The following is a 21,214-nucleotide window of genomic DNA, read 5'->3' as shown; positions in this document are numbered from 1 at the left end:
AGCAGAACAAAATAGCAGTGCTGATACATCTTTTTCATGTAGCCTAACAGTCATGATTTCACTTCCCCTGAGGTATGGCACAGTCTTTGAGGAAACAGAGAGCCACTAGTAGGCTACAGTTCACTGGAAGGAACTCTTAAGTCAACACCAAACATTTGATATGAGGTATGAATCAAAAAGGTTAAGCATGCTGAAACATATTTACTCACACAAGCCAGCATAGTTGGAAATGAGTTCACAAACAACTCCCATTGTGCTTGAGTGTGATAATTCCTTTCCAGAGAACCATGTCTTATGATTTAATGAGGTTTAAAAAAAGAATGGATTTGCGTAACCAGCTTTTAGAGTCTGGGATTCTTCAATAACGGCCAATTTTTTCTCCCACAGCAACAACTGACTGGCCGCCAATAGATTACTCATCTACACACATGTATTAAATTCCTTTTGTGTTTCTATTACTGCCTGGACTTGAAAGAACTGACTCTGAAAAATACTACAGAACACTGAAAGTTTGGCAGAGCCAGTAAGAGATAAGCAAACAATAATGAGGCAAGGAGAAAGCACAAGACTCAGTGAATCAGAGGAAACACTCCATCCAATTGTTGTCTGGTCATCATCAAAAGTGAAGTAATGATCACAGCATGGTTTACATTTACATTTATTTACTGTAAATGACTGACTCAGAATGAAAAAATAACACAATACAATTAATGTAGTAATGACTTTTATTATCTCATACATGCTATCCATGGACTGGAGACAGATACTGATTTCCTTCCTGCAAGAATAGAGTTGATAGATACATGGCAGTGAAGAACAGTAAGAAAGCAGCCCTCAAAGGCATCAGGAAATTATAATGGTGTTTCGTGCAACAAAACATTGCATCCACAAGATGTCAGTGTGTGACAGTTAAGAACAGTCTCACATGGCGTTGGAGAGCAGTCTTGCATTTCTACATTTCAGTAAGTGGTAAAATTAAACACACTGAACACCTGGGCATCAGAAATTATTTTATATTGCAATATATTTAGTCTAATAATATAACATTGTTAACAGACTTGTAATACAGGAAAGGCACAGGTGTTAACCAATAACATTAATGAGCTAACATGCAATACCAGGACCCTGAAACTGAAGCAGATTGATATAATTTAGCCATCGTTAATCTTATTGTTTTCACATGCTTAAAATGCACATTACCTAAAATGCATCTTGTATAAAATCTGTTTTTAACAGCAGTAAAATGAGAGGTGTAATTATTAATAATTCGCCGCATTCCACTTTGAAAGCCCAGGTTTTGCGCACACTTGCATACTGTCATAGCTTACTGGGACATTAAAATGCATATGCTTTGACAAGTCTAAATGTCCCCTGTGAAAAAGGTTGATATCTTAGTAAGACATGCTGCACCACACCCACGGCCACGTCAGCGGTCTAAAACATCTTTTCCACTCAGCCAGGCTGTCACTTTAATTTGACCTTTTCATTCAACTTTACATTCAGTTTCAGTCACTAAACAAAAACTAAACAACCAACAAAATTTGATTGAGCATATAGTTTTATTAGCATTTGCTGCTATGTTTAAGTTTCACTCTAATTACTTTGTTTGTTTGTTTGTTTGTTTTATTCACCCCTTGTGTTTATTACATAGTTTGTCCAGCCGGCATAGGCCTACTGTTGGTCATTCTGAGGTCAGTTATGGTCACTCAGTTCTGCTTCAGTTTGTTTTTCATAATCGGAAACCTGTGTTGTGTGTTTTGCTGCTAATTAGACATCATTACCAAATATAAAGGTGTTTCTTATCAATGATGATACCCAGCTATATATCTCCTTTAAGCCTTGTAATAATAACAAGTTGACTGCACTCAACATGACTGACTGCCATAAAGAACTGAATGGCTTTGATAACAACTGTAAAATGACAACATTTTACAACTTCACACAGACAAGACTCAGGTCCTTATTAATGCTTTTGACACCATAGCTCCCATGATCCCTCAGCGTATTGGGTCACTTTCATCAACTGTAACGTCAAACCTCAGGAATCTTGGTGTTATGTTTGAACAATCTATTTACTTTGATTAATATATCAAATCTTTGACCCATTCTTTCATTTAGTGGTGCTAATTAGCAGAGTTTCAGGTGCGGGACCACACATCAAGCGCGTCATCGCCAGCATTTCCATAAATACCCACACGTCCTAAGTCCTCCCCTTCGCCCTCTTATCCTGCATCCCCCCCCCCCCTTTCTCTGTCCTGCCTCCTGGTCTCCTTCCTCCTCTCCATAGGTTTATAGGGGGTCCGTCGTGCCCGGGTGCTACGGCGGATTTCCCTATCGTAGCTTCCCCACAACGCTTTCTAATGTCTATTCAGCTACTGCAAGCTTCATACATCTTCTGTTCGTTACTCAATAAATCATTTAATCATACCTCTTGATTGTGGTCCTTGCTAGTGAAAGAAACACTGTCGGACAAAAACCTGTGCAGCAGGACAGTCTACAAATGGACCAGAACGCTGCTGCAAGTCTGTTAACCAGGTCTAGCAGGACAAGTCACATCACACCCATCCCGTGACATTGGCTCCCTCTCAGGTTCAGTTAAGGTGCTTGTTTTCACATATAGAGCACGGCATGGTCAGGCACCTGGGTATATTTCCAATAAGCTTCACCCAGAAATCACCACTAGGCCACTTAGGTCTTCAAACCAGGGCACACTTGCTTATATTTATTGATTGATTGATTATTATTTATTACTATATTAAATTGTTGCTTTTGTTATATTGTCTCTTATTATACATATATGGCTTTATGTTTTACTTTTGTAAAGCACTTTGTTCTGTCAAAGTTGCTATAATAAAAAAACTTCACTTACTTACCTAATGGTGAGTAAGTATGTGACAGGTGGTGGTGGCCCAACTCCAAATTTGCCCTGGGGTTTTTGTTTGTAACTCAGACTTTTACTTTCTCTGACTTTAGAAAGCACTTACCATAACCACATTAACCAACAGCTTTGACAGGCTATGTAGTACTCCCAATGACTAGTAAATTGAAATTGATGTGTAAAATTGGAGTTTGACTTCAGTATTGTGTCTCTATTTCCCGAGGTTGCTTCTTTTCGTATAGCACTGTGTTAAGTTTTTTTTGTGGAATTCTTTGTGGATGGTGTTGTAAGGTGTTGCATATTGAAAAGCTCTGACAAAAAATTTTGATTTTGGAATATACATAAAATAAATGACTTGACTGTATCATAAGAGCAGCAAGCTGAAATGGTGCACATTATCATGGTTCTTATTCACTGTCCTTTTTCTACTTATATGAAAACAATTAATAAAAAGAGATGACGCCTATCTAAAAATGACTGTAGAAATTACAGTAAAATAAAAAACTTGAAATCTGATTAACTGTTACTTAAAGGAGGACATTATACCTGTCTTTTAAAAACATCAAATGATAGAAATGGAGGCCTGCACTGTATCAAAGTAGTGTGATGTGGAATGAATTACAACTCTATGGTAGATTCAGATAACCTGATAAATGTTCTTCTGTTAGGAATGGTTACCCTTGTGTTGAATCTCATGACTCTGATTTGTCTCAGCCAGTCAATGAGTAGCCACACTCACTGCACATGACATTCATTATGACAAATGTAATTGAATGAGATGAGGGACCATGCAAAACCTGAGGACATGCACATGTGAAATTAAGAGTGGAGTCCTCCCATCACTTTTGCAGGAGACACTAACCCTTTAATGCCATAGATTACATGATTTTAAGGTACTACAGCATCAGTGGTCTACATTCATCTCACCAATACATTCAGATCAGATGTATATACACTTACTAAAACTCAGTTTCCTCATTTGTTATCTTCATTGTGTGGGTGAGGGGTTTCCATTACCATGTGTTAGCAATGAATGCGAGTTTAAGTGGGGGACTTACTAGAGCCTCAGAGGACAGGCTAAGAGGATTTTCCATCTTAACGTCTCACCAACTGTCACAAACAGTCAAGTCACCTGGAGGTGATCCCTTTGAGAAGAGTGACGGCCCCCCTGGTGTATATGTGTATGTGTGGAGGGGAATCCTTTTCACTCGCTAAAATGTCTGAAAGTTTCACACAAAACCAAAAAACAATGGATGAGTTGACACATTCCCCACATTACATACCACATGCACATCCCGCTAAAGGCCCAAGTTCACACTTTTCTGATGTCAAAAAGAACCAGTTTGGCTTGTGAAAGGAATGGAGCTGTTTGTAAGAATATGGTGCAGATCATAAGGGATATTCTTTAGAAAACAAAATGCTTAGAAAAATCATTTTGCGTGATTATGTCACACTCACACGCAGTGTTAAGGTACATGTTGTGTTAGACTTAGGGTCTAACCTCGGCCTCTGACTATTTTCAGGAAGTGGAGTGGTTCCGCCAGAGCTTATTTTCATGCAAACTTGTTTTGTTTAGCCCCAGTTTTACTTACCTATAGATTAGAAACTGTTTATGTGTGGCCTACACAAAGCATAAGAAGAAATACAAATTCACACCCGCAGATCCTAGTGTGAGGAGTTAACTTTGTCAAGTCTGCACTTGTAGAAGACAGTCTCTTTGCGCCAAATGTTTCCAGAAATACTATGTTTGCTGTATGTATTTGGTTTTAGAAGATCCCAGTGAGACAAATAAAAATAACACCACAGAGATGAACTTGCTGTTTGGACTGTCAAAACATGTTGCTCTCTTTGTAAAGCTCGTCTCTAGTCCTGCTCGTTCTAATTCTGAAATCCTCTTTGCAAAAGTGCCACTGATAGAAAGCAGGATTAAACCATCGAGGAGAGGCAGCAAGATACAGAGAGAGCTTCATGGAGCACTCAGCAGGACAATACCACTCACTCCATTCAGGTTGTAGAAAACGCTCAGGGCAATAACTGCTTTATCCCATATGTAAGTACTTAAAAGGGCTGTACAGCGCTCACCTACCCTTTCCACAACCCTCTGCCTTCATGACAGAAAATCTCATCCAATATTTCAAAGACATCGACAACAGCCTCTCCACAACAACGCCCTGCTGCTGGCATCATTTCCACAGCGACACCCTCTCAGTGGGAGAATCTCCTAGGTGACGCCCTCTATTGACACGCCTAGAGGTGGCTGGTGCCTTTTTGTAGGCAGGTGCATCCTGTGCAGAGGCATACAGAGTTGCCTGACACAGGTCTTTTTTTTTTTTTCTCTCTATGGGAACAACTTTGCACCTCTATATCCAGTCTGGAAGACAGCAGCAGAGTAAATAGAGCAGACACTGGAATTCAGATAAGAATATTTAGAAACAAATTAAGTTTTGACCCAACCTTCAGCTGTTGGATATTTTCCTTAAAGTTTAAAGCTGGAAAGGAAGGCTAAAGGGCTAGTGAATTCAGAGACTCCCCTTTGACGGACGATGGAGGGATATGGTTATGAGCACTTTGGTGCAGATGGAGCGAGGAAGAGCCCACAGGTGGATTATCGGAGAATTGTGGGAGACACTCAGCTCCCACATACTAATGTTTCATCCCGGGAAGGTGAACATTATGTCCGACAAACCTCCCATGGACATGAAACTGCAGCCCAGCGATACAGCGCCACACGCATCCAGGCCGGTCTAGGCCCAGAGAGGTGAGTTACTGGAAAAGTATATGGAGAATAAGCCACCTTTAGGTATAACTCAAGCAGTGTTTAGATTAAAATACATCCATTTGTTTTATCTTCACAGAATGTTATTGCACATTTGCCTCCAGTAGAATTAATTTCTGTGCGAGAGTTCTGCAGAAATGTTGAATAAAAGGTCAAAAACCTTTTCCAAGATTGAAAGATAGAGGATTGTGTTTGATTTTAAAGAGACATGCTCAAGTGCAAAAGCAAGACTTTTAATGGACTCTGCAGAAATAGAAGAATGCCACAATAATTTCAACCCTCATTGTCAATATTCAATGTGAAATAAAATTACAATGTGATGTCAGTCCTCTAGCTTTTGGGCTTTACTCTCCCCGGTTGTGCCTTCATAAGGTTGCATATGTAAATTAACTTCATGCAGTCGGGTCAGTTTACATGTCCACACACACTTGTATTTAGATCAGTTTGCAAATGCCCTTGAAGTTGAATCCCTTGCTTTGGATGATACACTTCATTTTTGAGTTGTTTGAAGGCCCTGTGGATAATGTGTTTGGATTATGAGCAGATACTAAAACAACAAACAATTGCTAGTTAACAGTTCCTATTTTTAACATGGCCCTTCTGTCTCTTGTGACAGTTCTGCAACACAACATCAAGGCAGGAGTGAGCAGCATGCTGCAGGGGGAGGATAAACAAGGCTGAATCAACTGCTCAGAATAGCTACAGTGCATAAAGGAACCACTGACCCATATCTGCAATGACCCACATTTAATTTGACACAAACACAGAGTGGGAAACACATCCCCCTGAGTCACCTTTGCAGACATATCTAACAACCTAAGATTAATATAGAACAAGAGAGGACTGTGAAGCATTTGGGTTACAGGGAAGACCATGTGGTTCTCTATTGTATTCAGTACCTGATATGTAAAGTCAGTAAAACATCTCTGCTAGAAGAAATTATGACATATGATGCCATCTTTAGCAGCACTATCACAAATCCTACACAATATTAGCAACACATTTGCCTGCTTCTGCATGGGCTGTGTATCAAATTGCAAGATTGTTTAAGGTAACTGCACACAGATGAAGACAGACTGCTGGACTTGGATAACTATAATAAATACAAAAATAGTAAAAATAGCTTTTGGTGTAGTTAAAGTCTTAAATGTGAGACTAATGATGTCTCTCCTTTTTTAGCAGCCGATACGGCAAAACAGTGATTTTCTGTCAGCATCTCATGCCAACAATTTATAATGCGGACAGCTCGATGACAATAGCAGCATGCTGACATTCTGTCAAGTGATGTGAACATGCATGTGTGTGCGCTGCATGCTGGAAAGTCTGTATGTGCGGTTTTATGTTATTGGTAATGCTTTTTACATGTATTCTTAAAATACCACTGCTCAATTAATAAAACGTTACCCATTAGATTTCACAATAATTAAATAGGCTTTAAAACATAGGTTCTCATTTTAACCCATGTCATTCTTATTGGTGGCTAAAATAGATCTTTCTCCTATACAGTTGAACTTGCTTTTGTTTCCTACACAACACTTGAAATAGCTATAATACTAGGATGCACAATTTATGAGGCAAGTCCTCCTCAAATGCCGTTTCTCATGGCCCAGGGTGCTAAAAAGAAAGTCACAATAATTCAACTTACAAGACAAGACACCATACAACACAACACAGTAACTGAAACTAGACAAGACAAAGCTGATCTATTACTGTAAGGGGGACTGGAGCATTATAAAGTGTGTAGTGGAACAGAAGTCGGTATTGGAACTAAAAAGAGACAGTGAATTTGATCAACATCAAGATTTTGTGTTCCTTAACATAAGAATAAGGAATGATATGTGAAAAGTATTTTACTTAAGAGGGCACATGCAGCCTGAGCTACAGTATGTTACATGTGGCTTTTCAGCACACCTCTTACAACTGTTATGTGAATAAAATGTGGTTGGTGCTGGCTTTTCACACTTAATCCAGTTTACATGATTTACATGTGACCATAATTGACAGTGCAGTCCAAGTTAAGGAAAATTAAGGCGTAAAAGTTTTGATTTTGGGAAGGCGATCGATGCACACGTGCATTTGACAATAGGTCTGAGCAAGCTGCTTAGTCACATGATTTCCTATTTCAAAGTGTTAAAATTCATGGCCATACGCTGTCAGGGATTACCAATCAACCCTGTACACTGACCTAACTCTGACAAACATATGTTTAGCAAACAACATGAGGATGTATTACAATAAACACATCAATAAACTAGTGACTAAATGAAAAGATAAACTGAAACTGCCAAAGCAGAGTGATAAAGGAAGAACTCAGATCCTTTACTTTAGTCAGATCAGCAAAGCCTCAGTCCAAACAAAAGTACTCCATCACAAGTAAAAGTCTTGTATTCAAAATGTTACTTGAGTAAAAGTACCTTACTATTATCAACAGAATGTACTTAAAATATCTGAAGTACTCATTATGCAGCAATATGGCCCCTCTCAGTGTTGTGTTATTTATTATAATACTGGATTACTATTATAGTTTAACATATGAGCAGTATTTTAATGTGGCTGTTGGGTAAATATGTGACAAAGCATATTACTTTATAAAGTATCTGGTGCTCAGAAGAAACTATCTGGTGCGCAAGAGATACCATCTGGTACGGGATAGTTCCTCAAGATACTTTCTGGTGCTCAGGAGAATTTTTTATTTTTATTTTGCCCATGTCCCCTTAGGGGCTTTGAGAATGGAAAATCTTAATATGGAAAATACATAATTGAAACTTAATATGTGTAGTGGAGTGAAACCACAATATTTCCATTTTGAAATGTAGTTTAGGGATAAAGAAGCATTGTGTAAGGAATCGAGTAAAGTAGTCTACCTCAAAACTGTTACCTAAGTACAGTACAGTGACCTTTCATCTCTGCCTAGCAGCTTTCAAAACTACCAACGCTAAAATTATTTAGAATCAAAGTGGAGTAAGAGTAATTAGAGTATTTATGTCCAAGCATGGCCCATGAACGCGAATCCCTCTTGTTGCAACCCTTTCGTTCCACTATTGGTGCTGATTTCACAGTTGCAAAACGCAGAGGGATAAACACGCCTCTGTGATGAGAGGGGATGTGGCGCTGCTAGTACATAACACCAACACGCATTGGGTCTGTCTGCTGCGACAGGCGAGCACTTCTGATTGACTTTACTGTTTCCCTGACTCTCACATCTTGGAGCCACGGAAGACCATTTTTTTCATCGAGGTAGAAGGAATCGCTGTGCCTACTATCGCTTTTTTTTAGCCTGATTTCTGTGTAGCATCACAGCTGGAAAGTTGCTTCCCTTTACTCAACGTGGGCATCAGCTCAATAAGGTAGTTAGCTAGCTAATGGTAACGTTATTATTCTGTCTAGGAAAATGTGTTGGGAGTTCACGCTGGCTAAGAAGCTACGTAGTTTAAAACACTTTATTAACGTTACCTGTTTAAAGATGGAGAACCTTGCTTTAAAGTGTCGGAGGCGTTTTCCGTAGGTGAAGCCAACACAATGAAGTCGCTAATGCTAAATGCTAACGGTTGCTTCCACATGTCTGCAAGTGTAACGTCAACGTAGTCTGGACGCAGCTCATGTCTGTTCTGCCAAAAGTTCAGTCTCCTGCACAATAATGGATAATTAATAACGTTACATCAGTAGTAATTGGGACATTTTTATAGTATCGTTAATGTGGTGGAGTGTAACGTTACCTAAGTTGTATATTTATGCTGATATGCATTTTAATGAGTTAACGTTAGCTTAACATCCAAATTGTAGTTAACGTTATAACTTAGTAACATTAGCAACATTATGTAAGTTAGCGTTCACAGCTATGAAAATATAAGCGACTGCTTAAATGAGACACAACGCGGAACTTTAACGTTATATTTGGTAACGTGTGTATTCTTTGTGTGCACTTTGACTAATGTAACTTAAGTTAAATGATTTAACGTTACACGAGGTCTTACTTAACTTGCCTGTTATCGTTAAGCTAAATTAACTACATCACTGTTTGTTAATAGTTTAAGTACCAGCCGTATTGCCAGATGGTATTTCCAATCCTCCAAACGGCTTGCTAATATTACAGGTAACGTTAATTATTCTTGCCCATAACCTAACGTTAGGCGAATAGCGTTAATGGTCAAACTGGTTGTTGTGGTGACTGTATTATGTAAACAGACATTTTGTAACTTAGTGTTTCGTGTGGTTAAATTATAAACATGTTCATTTTATGGTACTAAAGTTACTGGGAAGCATTCATGAAAATGCTGGATAAAACGTCAGTCACATCTAGCATGGAGCCTGGAGGCAACACCAAACTCCCTTCAAAATTCTGCCAAAATAGTGTTGCCCCTGTTCTCAAAACGGCGTTATACAGGGAATAAACATATTTTGGCTCATATACAGTATGAAAGGAGCCTCTCCTCAAATCGGCGTGTATTGAACTCTCAAAAGATAAGTTATTGTTATAAAATGTCAATTTTTACTGTTGTGCTGCTTTGTTGAAATGCCGGTTTCTAAATCGGTGATGGTTGGCCGGGAATGGACTGAGGAGAAAGAAAGATGCGGCCTAACATGGATGCTAGCATGGTCAATGTAACACGGATCAGTAGCAGCAAGGATGCTGCTTTATCGCTTTACTGTATAAACAATAAAGACAGTTCTGAAGTAACGTTAGCTTATTTTTAGCACTACGGGTGTGATGTGCAAGCAAGCTACTGTTTGCTAGCTACTGATATTGTAATGTAGGTCACCAGGCCAGTAACTTTACGGCTTAAGTCGGCTCAGTAAGCTGAGAATATTGTGTTATTATTTGGACTCCTTTTTCATTTTAGATGCTTTTACGTGATTCACCTTTTTAAAATTGAAAGCGTGTAGTAATGGTTCAGTTAAATGTTAGTGAGTCACCCTGCCAAATTTTGCTTCACATGCGGTCGTCCGGGGTGAAGTTTGACATTCGGTTTTCTGTTAACGTTTCAGTAGCTCCTTGTCAAAGCCTAGATTTCTCCCAGATTTGGTATATGTTTGAGCTTTGCTTTGATCAACTCAAAGTCACCATAAATGATGCAGTTGAGAGCACACACAAATTAATTTCTGTCCAATCGCCTGCCACTATAGGCGGGGATAGGGACCATCTTAAAAGTGCAATAAGATCTATTTCAATCTTTAATAACTTTTGTTTTGTTTTTCAACGTAAAAATTTCAAAACACTGCCTTTCATAGAGAGTGATCACCATTAAACATCTCATACCTGTGAGTTTGTACAAACAAAAGAAGAACAACTATATTTCCTTAATTATGCCCATTTGCAAAGTAGTAATTTCAATAGTTTGCTCATTTATCTATATGTTGACATCAAACCAGCTCATGTGTCTTGGACATCTTGCAACTTTCACACCTGTCTGTTTGTGAAAAGCACTAAGGAAATTCCTTAAAACCTTTATCACTGACCTATTGCCTAAAATATGAATATTTGTGTTTAGGCAGTATGTCACTGATAATGGTGTTAAGGGATTTCCTGAGAAGGCCTCTAACTGTAGCGACAGGTGCATAGGACAGACATTCAGTTTTTTGCACTCTCAGCTGAATTGACATTTTTGGTGATTATCAGTGGATCAAAACTGTCTGCCTAAATTAGCTCTCCAACATATCCCAAAATTAGAAGAAATTGAGATGTTAACAGCCACGAAAACCGGCGAAAGTCAAATGTTAAACTAACTTCACCTTCGCATGCAGTCGTGTGGGGAAAGTTACAGCACTGTTGTCATTTGCTTTGTGCGCTCAATTTTATGTTTTAAAAAATAATAGTTCAGTGTTTTAGATGCAGAGACATGTGATCTGTCTACAGGTATTATCACCCTAACGTTGGACTAATACTGTGAATGTTCATTTCATGGTATGTATTTAATTTAATGAAGGTTAACCTTCGCATGCCTGAAAATGTTGGATATAACGTTAGTCAAAACTGGCATGAAACCTGACTTATGCCTAAAGGCAACTCCAAACTAACTTTAAAACTATTGTTTCCTCTTTTCTCAAAATGCGTTATATTGGGTAGAAAAATATTTTAGATCATATTAGTGCTGGGCAATGATTAATCGCATTGTTATGCGCAAAATTGAATAATGAATTCTAAAGTAGTGTATTGCGCAATTTTAATTTAAATGTACTGCTATATACACAAAAGTAGAATAAAATGTGGTTTGCAAACACTTTAAACAAATAAGGGCTTTTTTACCAGCAGGTTACCTTTAACACAGTAGCAATAAAATACTTATTGTAAATCTCAACTTACTAAACAGTTTATGTTCAGTAGCAAGTGTCTCTGTTAGAGTGAGATGAAGTGGTCGCATCACGCACACGCCCGCCCGCTGCCAAAGTTGAATTGTCTTGAACTTTTTGTACGTGCCGCGCAGTACAAATCAATTCTCGCTGTTTGTGAGTTTGCAGAATCTATTACTGTTTACTAAGTAGTAGGGCTGGGCATGTTACGTAACGCATGAATTAATTAACGCAGACAATTTTAGCGCACGTTAACACAGTTTATAGTATTATTGTTGTAATTGCAAATCACCCAACCAAACAAGCAGCGGAGAGAGGCCGACATCTTCCCCAATACTTATCAGCATGCAGTGTGTAGCTATCCACTAAAGCTATGGCATTTGTTGGCTTGTCTTGCTTTTGTATATCTACTTCTTCCACACGCTGCATCCAGCGTATTCTGCCGAAGCCTCCCTCCGCTGCTTGATTGGGTGGGTGATATGCAGGCTGATCAACATCCTACCCCTCCTGTGACCCATGCTTTGACTGTATGTGTATTCAGAGCCAGTGAGAAACAGACTTTCAAAATAATAATAATAACTGCGTTAACGTGCGATAAAATAATTGTCGGCGTTACTTAATTAATGCGTTACCGCAATAATTACGTGTTAAATTGCCCAGCCCTAGATCATATACTATCTAAATAGAGGCACTCGTCAATTCGGCATGCATTCGGCTCTCAAATGATCAGTTATTGTAATAAAATGGCAACTTTTACTGCTTGGTTGATATGTCAGTTTCTAAATCAGTGATGGTTTGCCAGGTATGGACTGAGGCAAGAGAGAGTTGTGGTCTAACATGGATACTAGCATGGATAATGGAGCATGAATGATCAGCAGCAAGGATGCTGTGTTGCTGCATTATAGCATAGTATTTAGCACTACAGGTGCAAGCAGCTAATGATAATTTGATGTAGGTCACCAGGCGAGTAACTAGACTTTACCGCTCAAGTCGAGAGAATATTGTGTATTTCTTGGGCCACCATATTTAACTAATATTTACGATCGGTCTTTGTTCCATGTGGTTAAATTATAAACGTTAGACCAGTACGTTCCGTTTGTTTCCCAGAACATCACAGTATGACTTCTATGACGAGTTTTTGTGACCTAATGTTACTTAATGGTAGTTTTGACTTGTAGTAAAATAATGTCTCTTTAAAAGTCTATAACTTTGTTACAAGTTTATTATTTGTTTATTAATGGACTGTTTTTGTAAACAGAGGAACCTGTTTTCATCTTGTACCTGCCACGCAGGCCACTGACTTAATGCTGCCTGGAGAATGTTGATGTTGTAGTGTTACAGTTGACTGAAGTTGCCTTTCCTTATCATTTTACAGCATGGCGGATTTCTTAATCAGTGGTGGTACAGGCTATGTCCCTGAAGATGGGCTCTCAGCTCAGCAGCTCTTCTCGATCGGAGATGGCCTTACATACAAGTAAGTTTCCCTGCATCACAAACTTTGATAAATAAGATTTTCGGACAAACATAAGTAATTAAATTTATTCAAAGTAAGGTATCCTAATTTTTGAAACCTCACCTTCGCGCAGTGGTGGTTGACATGTACGCAGCAGTGCTTTGTAATGGCCAACACATTTTGAACCAGCAGATCTGACCAACCGTGCGTTGTCTCCGATGGTCATACGGCTGAAGAGCTATGCTCTAAAGGAGATGGGTTGACTTACAAGTGAGTAAAACAGTCCTCTTCAAACTGTTTTGAAACTGTGCTTTTAAAAATCCTGTCCCTCCAAATAGTGAATTCATACGGAGGAAGCAAATTAACGCACCTTTAAAGCACCTTTACCTTGACTGAAACAAACCATGCCAAAATCTCAGTCTGGTGTCATGAAAGTGCATGATTGCAGAAGATAAATGGAAGGCTTGTTGCACTGATCAACCTGATCTTGGTCATGGGGATCAAATTTGCTTCCAGTAGACATAATTGCATTATTTACTTCAACTAATCATCATAGCGCACGACCCGTTCAGTGAATGCAGCATGCGCGATAGATCAGTTCACAGCCCCTTTTTTTTAAATTTTTTTTATTCTTCTTTCTTTTACAAATATTTAGCTTTGATAAAACTTAGAGATGCACCGATCGATCGGCTGGTAACTGGAATTGGCACAGTATCCCGGGTTGGTAAGTGTCGCATATCTGATCCTGTGCTGGTCAAATATACCTATATACTGCAACGTATGATGATTCACGTCATGCACACAGCAGCACAGACAGTAACTGACTATTGTCACAGCCTGACACATTAAAACTTGTCATCAGTATGCTCGCAATTGGTAATATCTAAGGCCAGAATAAGCCGCGTTTTCTCCACACAGACTTTACTCGGGCGGACTGCCTAGGGATATTAATGGTAGTCACAGTACGCTCTTTTTGGTGACCCATTTTATCACTTTGCAGAGAAACAAAGAGAGACACGTTTTCTGGTATTACGTTAGAAGACTCAGCGGATATATTACAAGCACGAGCAGAGAACACACCTGTTGGTGCCGATGTCATTCAGTTCCACATTGGTCTTGATCGTTTCGATAGGTGACATTAACAACTAGCCTCCTCCCCACACAACTCACCTGCATGTGGAGGAGTCCACAATTAATTCACCTTGTGAAAACGTAATTGTGGGTGAAAAAGTCCCAAATGCGAGTTGTGTCTTTTGGTTGACTTTATAAAACCTGATGAAGAGAGTCAACACAGCAGGCACATACAGGGAGGAAGGTGTGTGCATGTACTGTGCAAGTAGTTTGTGAGAAAACACTAAAATAAGGTGGAGAATTAAGTAGAATTGAAATGGTGAGGTAAGAAATTACCTACTTGAAAAGGATAGTATATTCTTTGAAATAAAATATACCACCACCAGCACCACAGTTAGACTGGGGAAACACTGAGTGTTATGTTGCAATTCATTTATAGTTAGATTTGTTAAAAAATGCTCTGCTCAGTATCCTAACCTGGATCACATGCAGTTATGGAGAAAATGTAAAAGTCATTTTATAGTCATTGTTTTATTATGAACTTACAATTAAGTGGAACCTTTAGGTCCGACTTTAAAGAAAAAAAAAATTAAATAAATAAGAAAGTGGAATCGGTGCATCTCTAATAAAACTACTGATTAAGCAATAATTTGTCACCTCTTAGTTAACTACAATCAGCTCTGGTAAGAATTCTGGTGGCAAACAAGTAATGCTTTGTATTTGAACTCATGGTGCATTTTAACAGAAATGTTTTTCTTTTGATTGCCCTTTTACATCTTTAATCATGAATAACAAGAAGCAAAGTTTTGTGCAACTGAATTGGAGTGGTTGTTGGACACTTACACGAAGCATGTAATTTCCTCTTAACTTGCATTTTTGCTTGTAAAACCTCAAAGTCCAGTAGTGCTTTACCTCTTGAATATGTTTGACACTGCAATTAATGTTTAAGATGCCCCCTCAGCACTCCCTGAAAGACGATTGGTTCATGTATTATTTGGGCTGGAAAATAAAACAGTAACAATAATTATCACAATATAATCTTTTTTCTGTAACAATATAACAAATGTTTGATTTTATTCACCTAAATCATACACAAATTACAGGATTTTTTTTAAATTAAGATGTTAATTTGTTGAAGAAAAAGGACTGAAAAAAGCTTTTACTTAATTTTACTCATGCATATTTGTTGACAAAGATTTCATTATAATTGTTTTGAATGTTATACCTCAGATTTGTGAAGTGATCGACTGTTTGGCATCAAGTGTTGACCATAAAGAGTTTAAACTACAATTAACCATCAGGTTTTTTCAACTTTCACTCAGGAGCAAAAATCAGCCTGTAAACTTGAAAGAAGTAACGATTTGACACTTATAGTGATAGTTATCGATATCGAAAGATATGAAACATTTTATCGTGGTAACATTTTTGGCCATATGGTCCAGCCGTATGTATTATTCTATATGATATAAATGGTAGATTATTGTCCACTGCATCATCATCTGCACAAAGTATTTTATGTAAGTACTTCAACCTAAGTTGGAATGATTTATCAGCTTAAAATCAACCAGTTCTTTGCTCTAATCCTGCTACTCCTGCTTTACAGAATCTAATTGAATAGAAAACGTAATTGTGTTTGAGTGTCCGCGTGTGATTGAATGACCTGTAATGAGGCGCGTCACGACCAAAGGAAAGTTTTTGCACATGATCTCCTGAACCGACATCATGTGGGTTGCAGGGGGAATTTAGCTGGATGGGGTTGGTTTCAGGATTGAGTCTGCATCACTCTTTTCAAGCCGTGTGACAAATACAGATAATAGTGTTAGGGTTTTAACTTGTACTTGAAGCTTTCTTTGATGCAAATTAAAAAATTCAACTTCCCTCCACATCTTCTGATATAAATCTGAGCGCCCCAATGACTTCATCAACACTTACCAGTGCGTTTAACTTGTGCTGGGTCTAAGAATACAATCAAGCAGGATTTTGCTGGTTGATCTATTTAGTTTTATTTATGTTGGTTTACTGGTTGGAGGGAAAAGAAAATAGCCACCTACCCAGAGAAGGTGAGATACAGACACAGGAAGGCACCAACAGCTTTGTGAGAGTAACGGCTTCCTGCAGTATTGTGACCTTCAACCAGGTGAAGAAAGTTTGTCAAGAGACGGTGAATATGACTTTTTAGCTGTTAACTACACATTATGAGGCAACGTGATGAACTGTATTTCATACACAATACCATAAAATGTTTCATACCTCCTTAACGCTTAAGGGCAAGTTACTTGGCAAACCTGAAACTACCCTTTTAATCATAATTTAATATGAACCACATTCCATTGCCTCGAAGGTGAGAGCACATTGATGTTACACTAAAGACAGAGCTAAGGTAGCAAATAAATTCCTGGACGTAACTGTAGTGAAATAACCTGGTAGTGTCTTTTCACATGAACCAAAAACAGTGATGTGAGTCAGACACAAAGATGTTAGGTATGTTAAGTATAGGAATCTGCACAAGCAGGGCAAGACCAGTTGTGGTTTTGGTTGTACTTTGAAACATTCCCCGCTCAACGTTAGGCATTTGTCTACATTTAACATGAAAACCATAAGGCATCACCAAGCCAGTGTTTTTACAATTCAAAGCCAACACAATGAATTCTTGTGTAGTGCTGGACCTGAGTCAGTAAGTGCACCCTCTGTACTGGAGCTGAGGTTTGTGGCTGCTGCTAAATGCTAGCAGCTGTCTGCTGGACTTCCTGCTTGTCCCTACGTTGATGTTTGTGGGTGTTTGGGCTCTAACGTAATTGGGGGGGACACAGGACTCCTCTCTTGCAGCGTCTCATCTAGTGTGACCTTCCTTTTCCCCGCCTACACTGAGGCAGCAGAGATCTGTTAGCAGGTCAGCTCTCTACCTTCATTCTTAACTCTCATTTAGACGTGGTTATGTCCACCTGTACTGCTCGCCATCTGCCTAATGTACATACTCTCCCTCTACAGTTTCCCCTCCAGTTTTCTCTAACATCCATGTGGCATACAAAGCTTCCCTTATTCCTCCATCTTTCCATCTCTCCCCTGCCTGTTTTTACACCCATCTGTAAAAACCACAAAATACATACAGATTCTGGTTGGAAAAATAAACACCATTCCTGTGTCTAGCTCTCGCTCCCTGACTCATCTCATCTTGTGTATACAGGCCAAGAGCCGAAAGAGGTCCACTGTAGATTCTTAACAAGTACAGGACGCACCTAGCTACACTCTGTACTCAGCCATTTGGTAATAATTTGGGAACCATGGAGAGACGTAAGAGTAACTAACAATAAATGTGGCATTGCCTAGTTGAAATATTTTACCAGAAGGAAATGAGTAGAAAGAGATTTTAAGGTCTAACAAATATTGAATTCAAAGGTTAATTGACATTCTTTTGATTTTGATATGATCTTATCCGTGTTTACCCAGTTATCAGTTTTATAACACAATCTTGTTCAGTTGTACTCAGATTTGATTGCTTTTCAATTCACCTTGTTTACAGTGAGCTACTGTTAATGTAGGAACACATTTTCAGTCCTTTGCATTGCTTGGAGATATTTTCCAGAATTTATTACAACTATTGGTCATTCATATTGGTTTAAACATGAGGAGACCTTTTATCTTCTGTTTTGATGCAGCGTGTATGGGCGCTTTAAACCGCTCTGCTAAGTTGCAATAGCCTCTTACTTTGCATTTTGTTTATGTCTTTCAGTGATTTCCTGATTTTACCTGGCTTTATCGACTTTACCTCAGATGAAGTGGTGAGTACGTATATGTGTGACAGACATATTTGAGAGTACACAAGGTCATGCAGGGTCTGTGTATGCAGTGTTTCAGGAGATTGTTGCAAGTAACTGTCACAACTGGATATTTTCAAGGACAAGCCAATCATTGCTACAGTTTCTTCAACACCCCCTCATGATGATTAACGTACAACTAAGCAGTGTCAGCAGACTGTTCTTTGCAGAGCCACTTTGTAAACCATCAGCCTTATTACTTTTTTTTCACTCCAGACCTCAACCTCCATTTTATAGTCTTGGCTTTTACAAAAAGTCTTGGGTTTTTTTGCCCATTTAAAACCGTCTGCATCATTTCTTCTCTCTCTGCCGCCTCGCTATTTTTACCCATTGTGGTCACCCACTGGCTGCTCCCTCACTCTTGTGTTTACATTTGTGTCTGGTCGGTTGCTCATGCACCCCTCTCAGCAGCTGACAGGAGAGTTAATCTCCGGGCTTTAGATGAAATCCCTCTTCTCTGCTTCGTCCATCTGAGAAGGCTTTAATTTAATTGATATCTCTTATCTCTCCGTGTTGCCTTCAGATTTAAAGAATGCTCTTGTTGCTGTGTGAGATGCTTGGCTGCCTCGCCACGTTGTCATGGGTTAGTTGTCTCCACAGAGTCTTGGTCTCGCCATAGTTTTTCCACTGGATACTGGGCCTATTCAAGCTTGAATAACACAAATGCTTCCACATTTGGCCTCAGTCACAACTGTGAATGCAGTAGTTCACACAGTGACTCAGTAAATCGGACTCAAATTTGTAATATATGTTCTGGCTTTTGTGCAATCCATTAGAAACATGAAGAGGGGCCACAGTGCGTAGAACAGTTGTGGGAAATTCAGGCTTGTGATGTTGTTGACGTTCTTTCCCAACTCTCAGTTGAATTTAGCAGGTTAGTGCAGTTGTGCTGCCTAAATTGAGAAGTGGTGTTGATTACTTTTACCTTCACCGTGAACCGCTGAGAAAAGCCTCCCAAGTTTATGTCTGTCTCAGATAAGGAGGAAAATCTTGGACACCATAGAACTCATTTGCTGGTTTCCCATGTGTGTGGAATGTCATTATTTTCAGACACACACAGCTGAAGATAACAAAATCTGGTGCTGGCTGTTGTGGGAATCCGTAAGCTTTGACAGTTGAATGTGGCTGTTGTACTACAGCCACATACAGCCTGTGTATAATGTAAATATACAGTAGTGGGGCTCATTTCCATATTTCCACACCATGTTAGATTTCTGTCCCTGAGAGGAGGCACTGTGTTTTTGGTATCCATACATTTTTTTTGTTTGCAGACCTCTCATATCACAGAAGGACACTTGTATAATCTTTTTGGAAGTCTACTGAAATTGGCCCCATTGGCCTGTAGTCTTTTGTGTCAATGCAACATGTGCAGTGGATTGCATGTGCCAGGTTTAATCTGCCCCCTGGTGGTTCATGTGCAAAATTCCCTCCTTTTTTTTTTTTTTTTTCTCTCTCAGGACCTGACCTCAGCGTTGACCAGGAAGATCACATTGAAGACCCCTCTCATCTCCTCCCCCATGGACACTGTCACAGAGTCAGCCATGGCGATTGCTATGGCGGTAAGACACTGCTTTTACAAAACGGCTGGAATATTGAGAGAGAGAGAGAGAGCGCATTGATTTCTTGATTCTTAGATACGCAATGTTATTCCTTTTTTTTTTATTTATTTTTAATTTGGCAGCTAATGGGAGGTATTGGCATCATTCACCACAACTGCACACCAGAATTCCAAGCCAATGAGGTCCGCAAGGTCAAGGTAAACTATGATCATCCTTCATTATGTACAGGAGTTTGTATTTTATCTTAAACTGTCTCAGCATTTTTTAGTTAAGTCAAATGTTCACTTATCGTGTTTGGTTTTAGTAGCTTTAGTAGAATAATGTATTGTTTTAGTAGTCTTGTTGTAGTCATCACCATTTCCCACTTACATGCTCATACACACCAAAAAGGACTAAAGAAGTAACCATAACCAACTCAACTCTCACATGAATCATACCCTTGACCTTTCTTGTTCTCTTGTCCCTATATAGGTTATGGTAATTGTACTCCATCGTGTGTTTGTGTTTGTTTGGTTGTATTTGTTTTGGCATTTCATTTATTTATTTATGGTTGTATGTCCTGTGAGTTGTGTTTGGTTTTGCGCTACCTTTTCTGCTTTGCACACATTAAGATAAATAAACAACAATAATATTAATGAAGTTTGGTTTCTCTTGGTTTCCAGAGGTTTGAGCAGGGATTTATCACTGACCCAGTTGTGATGAGTCCTCGCCACACAGTTGGGGATGTGTTTGAGGCCAAAGTAAGACATGGCTTCTCTGGTATTCCTGTCACAGAGACGGGCAAAATGGGCAGCAAACTGGTGGGCATCGTCACCTCCAGAGATATCGACTTCCTTTCTGAAAAAGACCACGGCAGACCTCTGGAGGAGGTATGTACAGTTTTCAGAAACTGTATGTCAGTCAGTTAAAGTTTGTCACATATTTTATTATTTTGATTTTGAAATTATGTTGGTTGTATCTAAGGCCATGACAAAGAGGGAGGAGTTGGTTGTGGCTCCAGCAGGTGTCACTCTGAAAGAAGCCAATGATATTCTGCAGCGCAGTAAAAAAGGTGAATAAAAGCTCATGTGTGACAGCGGCTTTTTTTTTCTCTAGTTCTATTTTGGTTTCTCAGATAATTCGATAACCTCACTTTCTCTGTAACCAGGCAAGCTTCCCATTGTAAATAATAACGACGAGCTGGTGGCCATCATTGCCAGGACCGATCTGAAGAAGAACAGGGACTACCCACTGGCCTCCAAAGACTCGCGCAAACAGCTGCTGTGTGGCGCCGCCGTCGGCACCAGGGAGGATGACAAATACAGACTGGATCTGTTAGTGCAGGCTGGGGTGGATGTTGTCGTACTGGTGGGTGGTGTTGATGGTTAAATTGTG

At 39.2% G+C, this 21,214-nt stretch overlaps 1 protein-coding gene across 1 annotated transcript; it reads left to right on the top strand.

Annotated features, from left to right (window-relative positions):
- Positions 1–5,345: 5,345 nt before the first annotated feature.
- Positions 5,346–21,187, top strand: LOC119895857 (inosine-5'-monophosphate dehydrogenase 1a-like; the record flags this gene model as incomplete). The annotated part of the gene is given in 10 exon segments (XM_038709232.1): positions 5,346–5,636; positions 13,318–13,416; positions 13,588–13,665; positions 18,197–18,245; positions 19,739–19,840; positions 19,963–20,037; positions 20,312–20,317; positions 20,503–20,709; positions 20,804–20,891; positions 20,988–21,187. Coding segments are annotated over 10 exon segments (1,119 nt in total), but the record flags the coding sequence as incomplete, so codon positions are not given.
- Between the last annotated feature and the right edge of the window lie 27 nt (positions 21,188–21,214).

Source organism: Micropterus salmoides, unplaced genomic scaffold (genome assembly GCF_014851395.1).
Source record: "Micropterus salmoides isolate LMB-PRFRI ecotype aquatic unplaced genomic scaffold, ASM1485139v1 Ms_hic_scaffold_9, whole genome shotgun sequence".
NCBI lineage: Eukaryota > Metazoa > Chordata > Actinopteri > Centrarchiformes > Centrarchidae > Micropterus > Micropterus salmoides.
The sequence above is the reverse complement of the archived record's forward strand: the minus strand, read 5'-3'. Positions and strand labels throughout refer to the sequence as shown.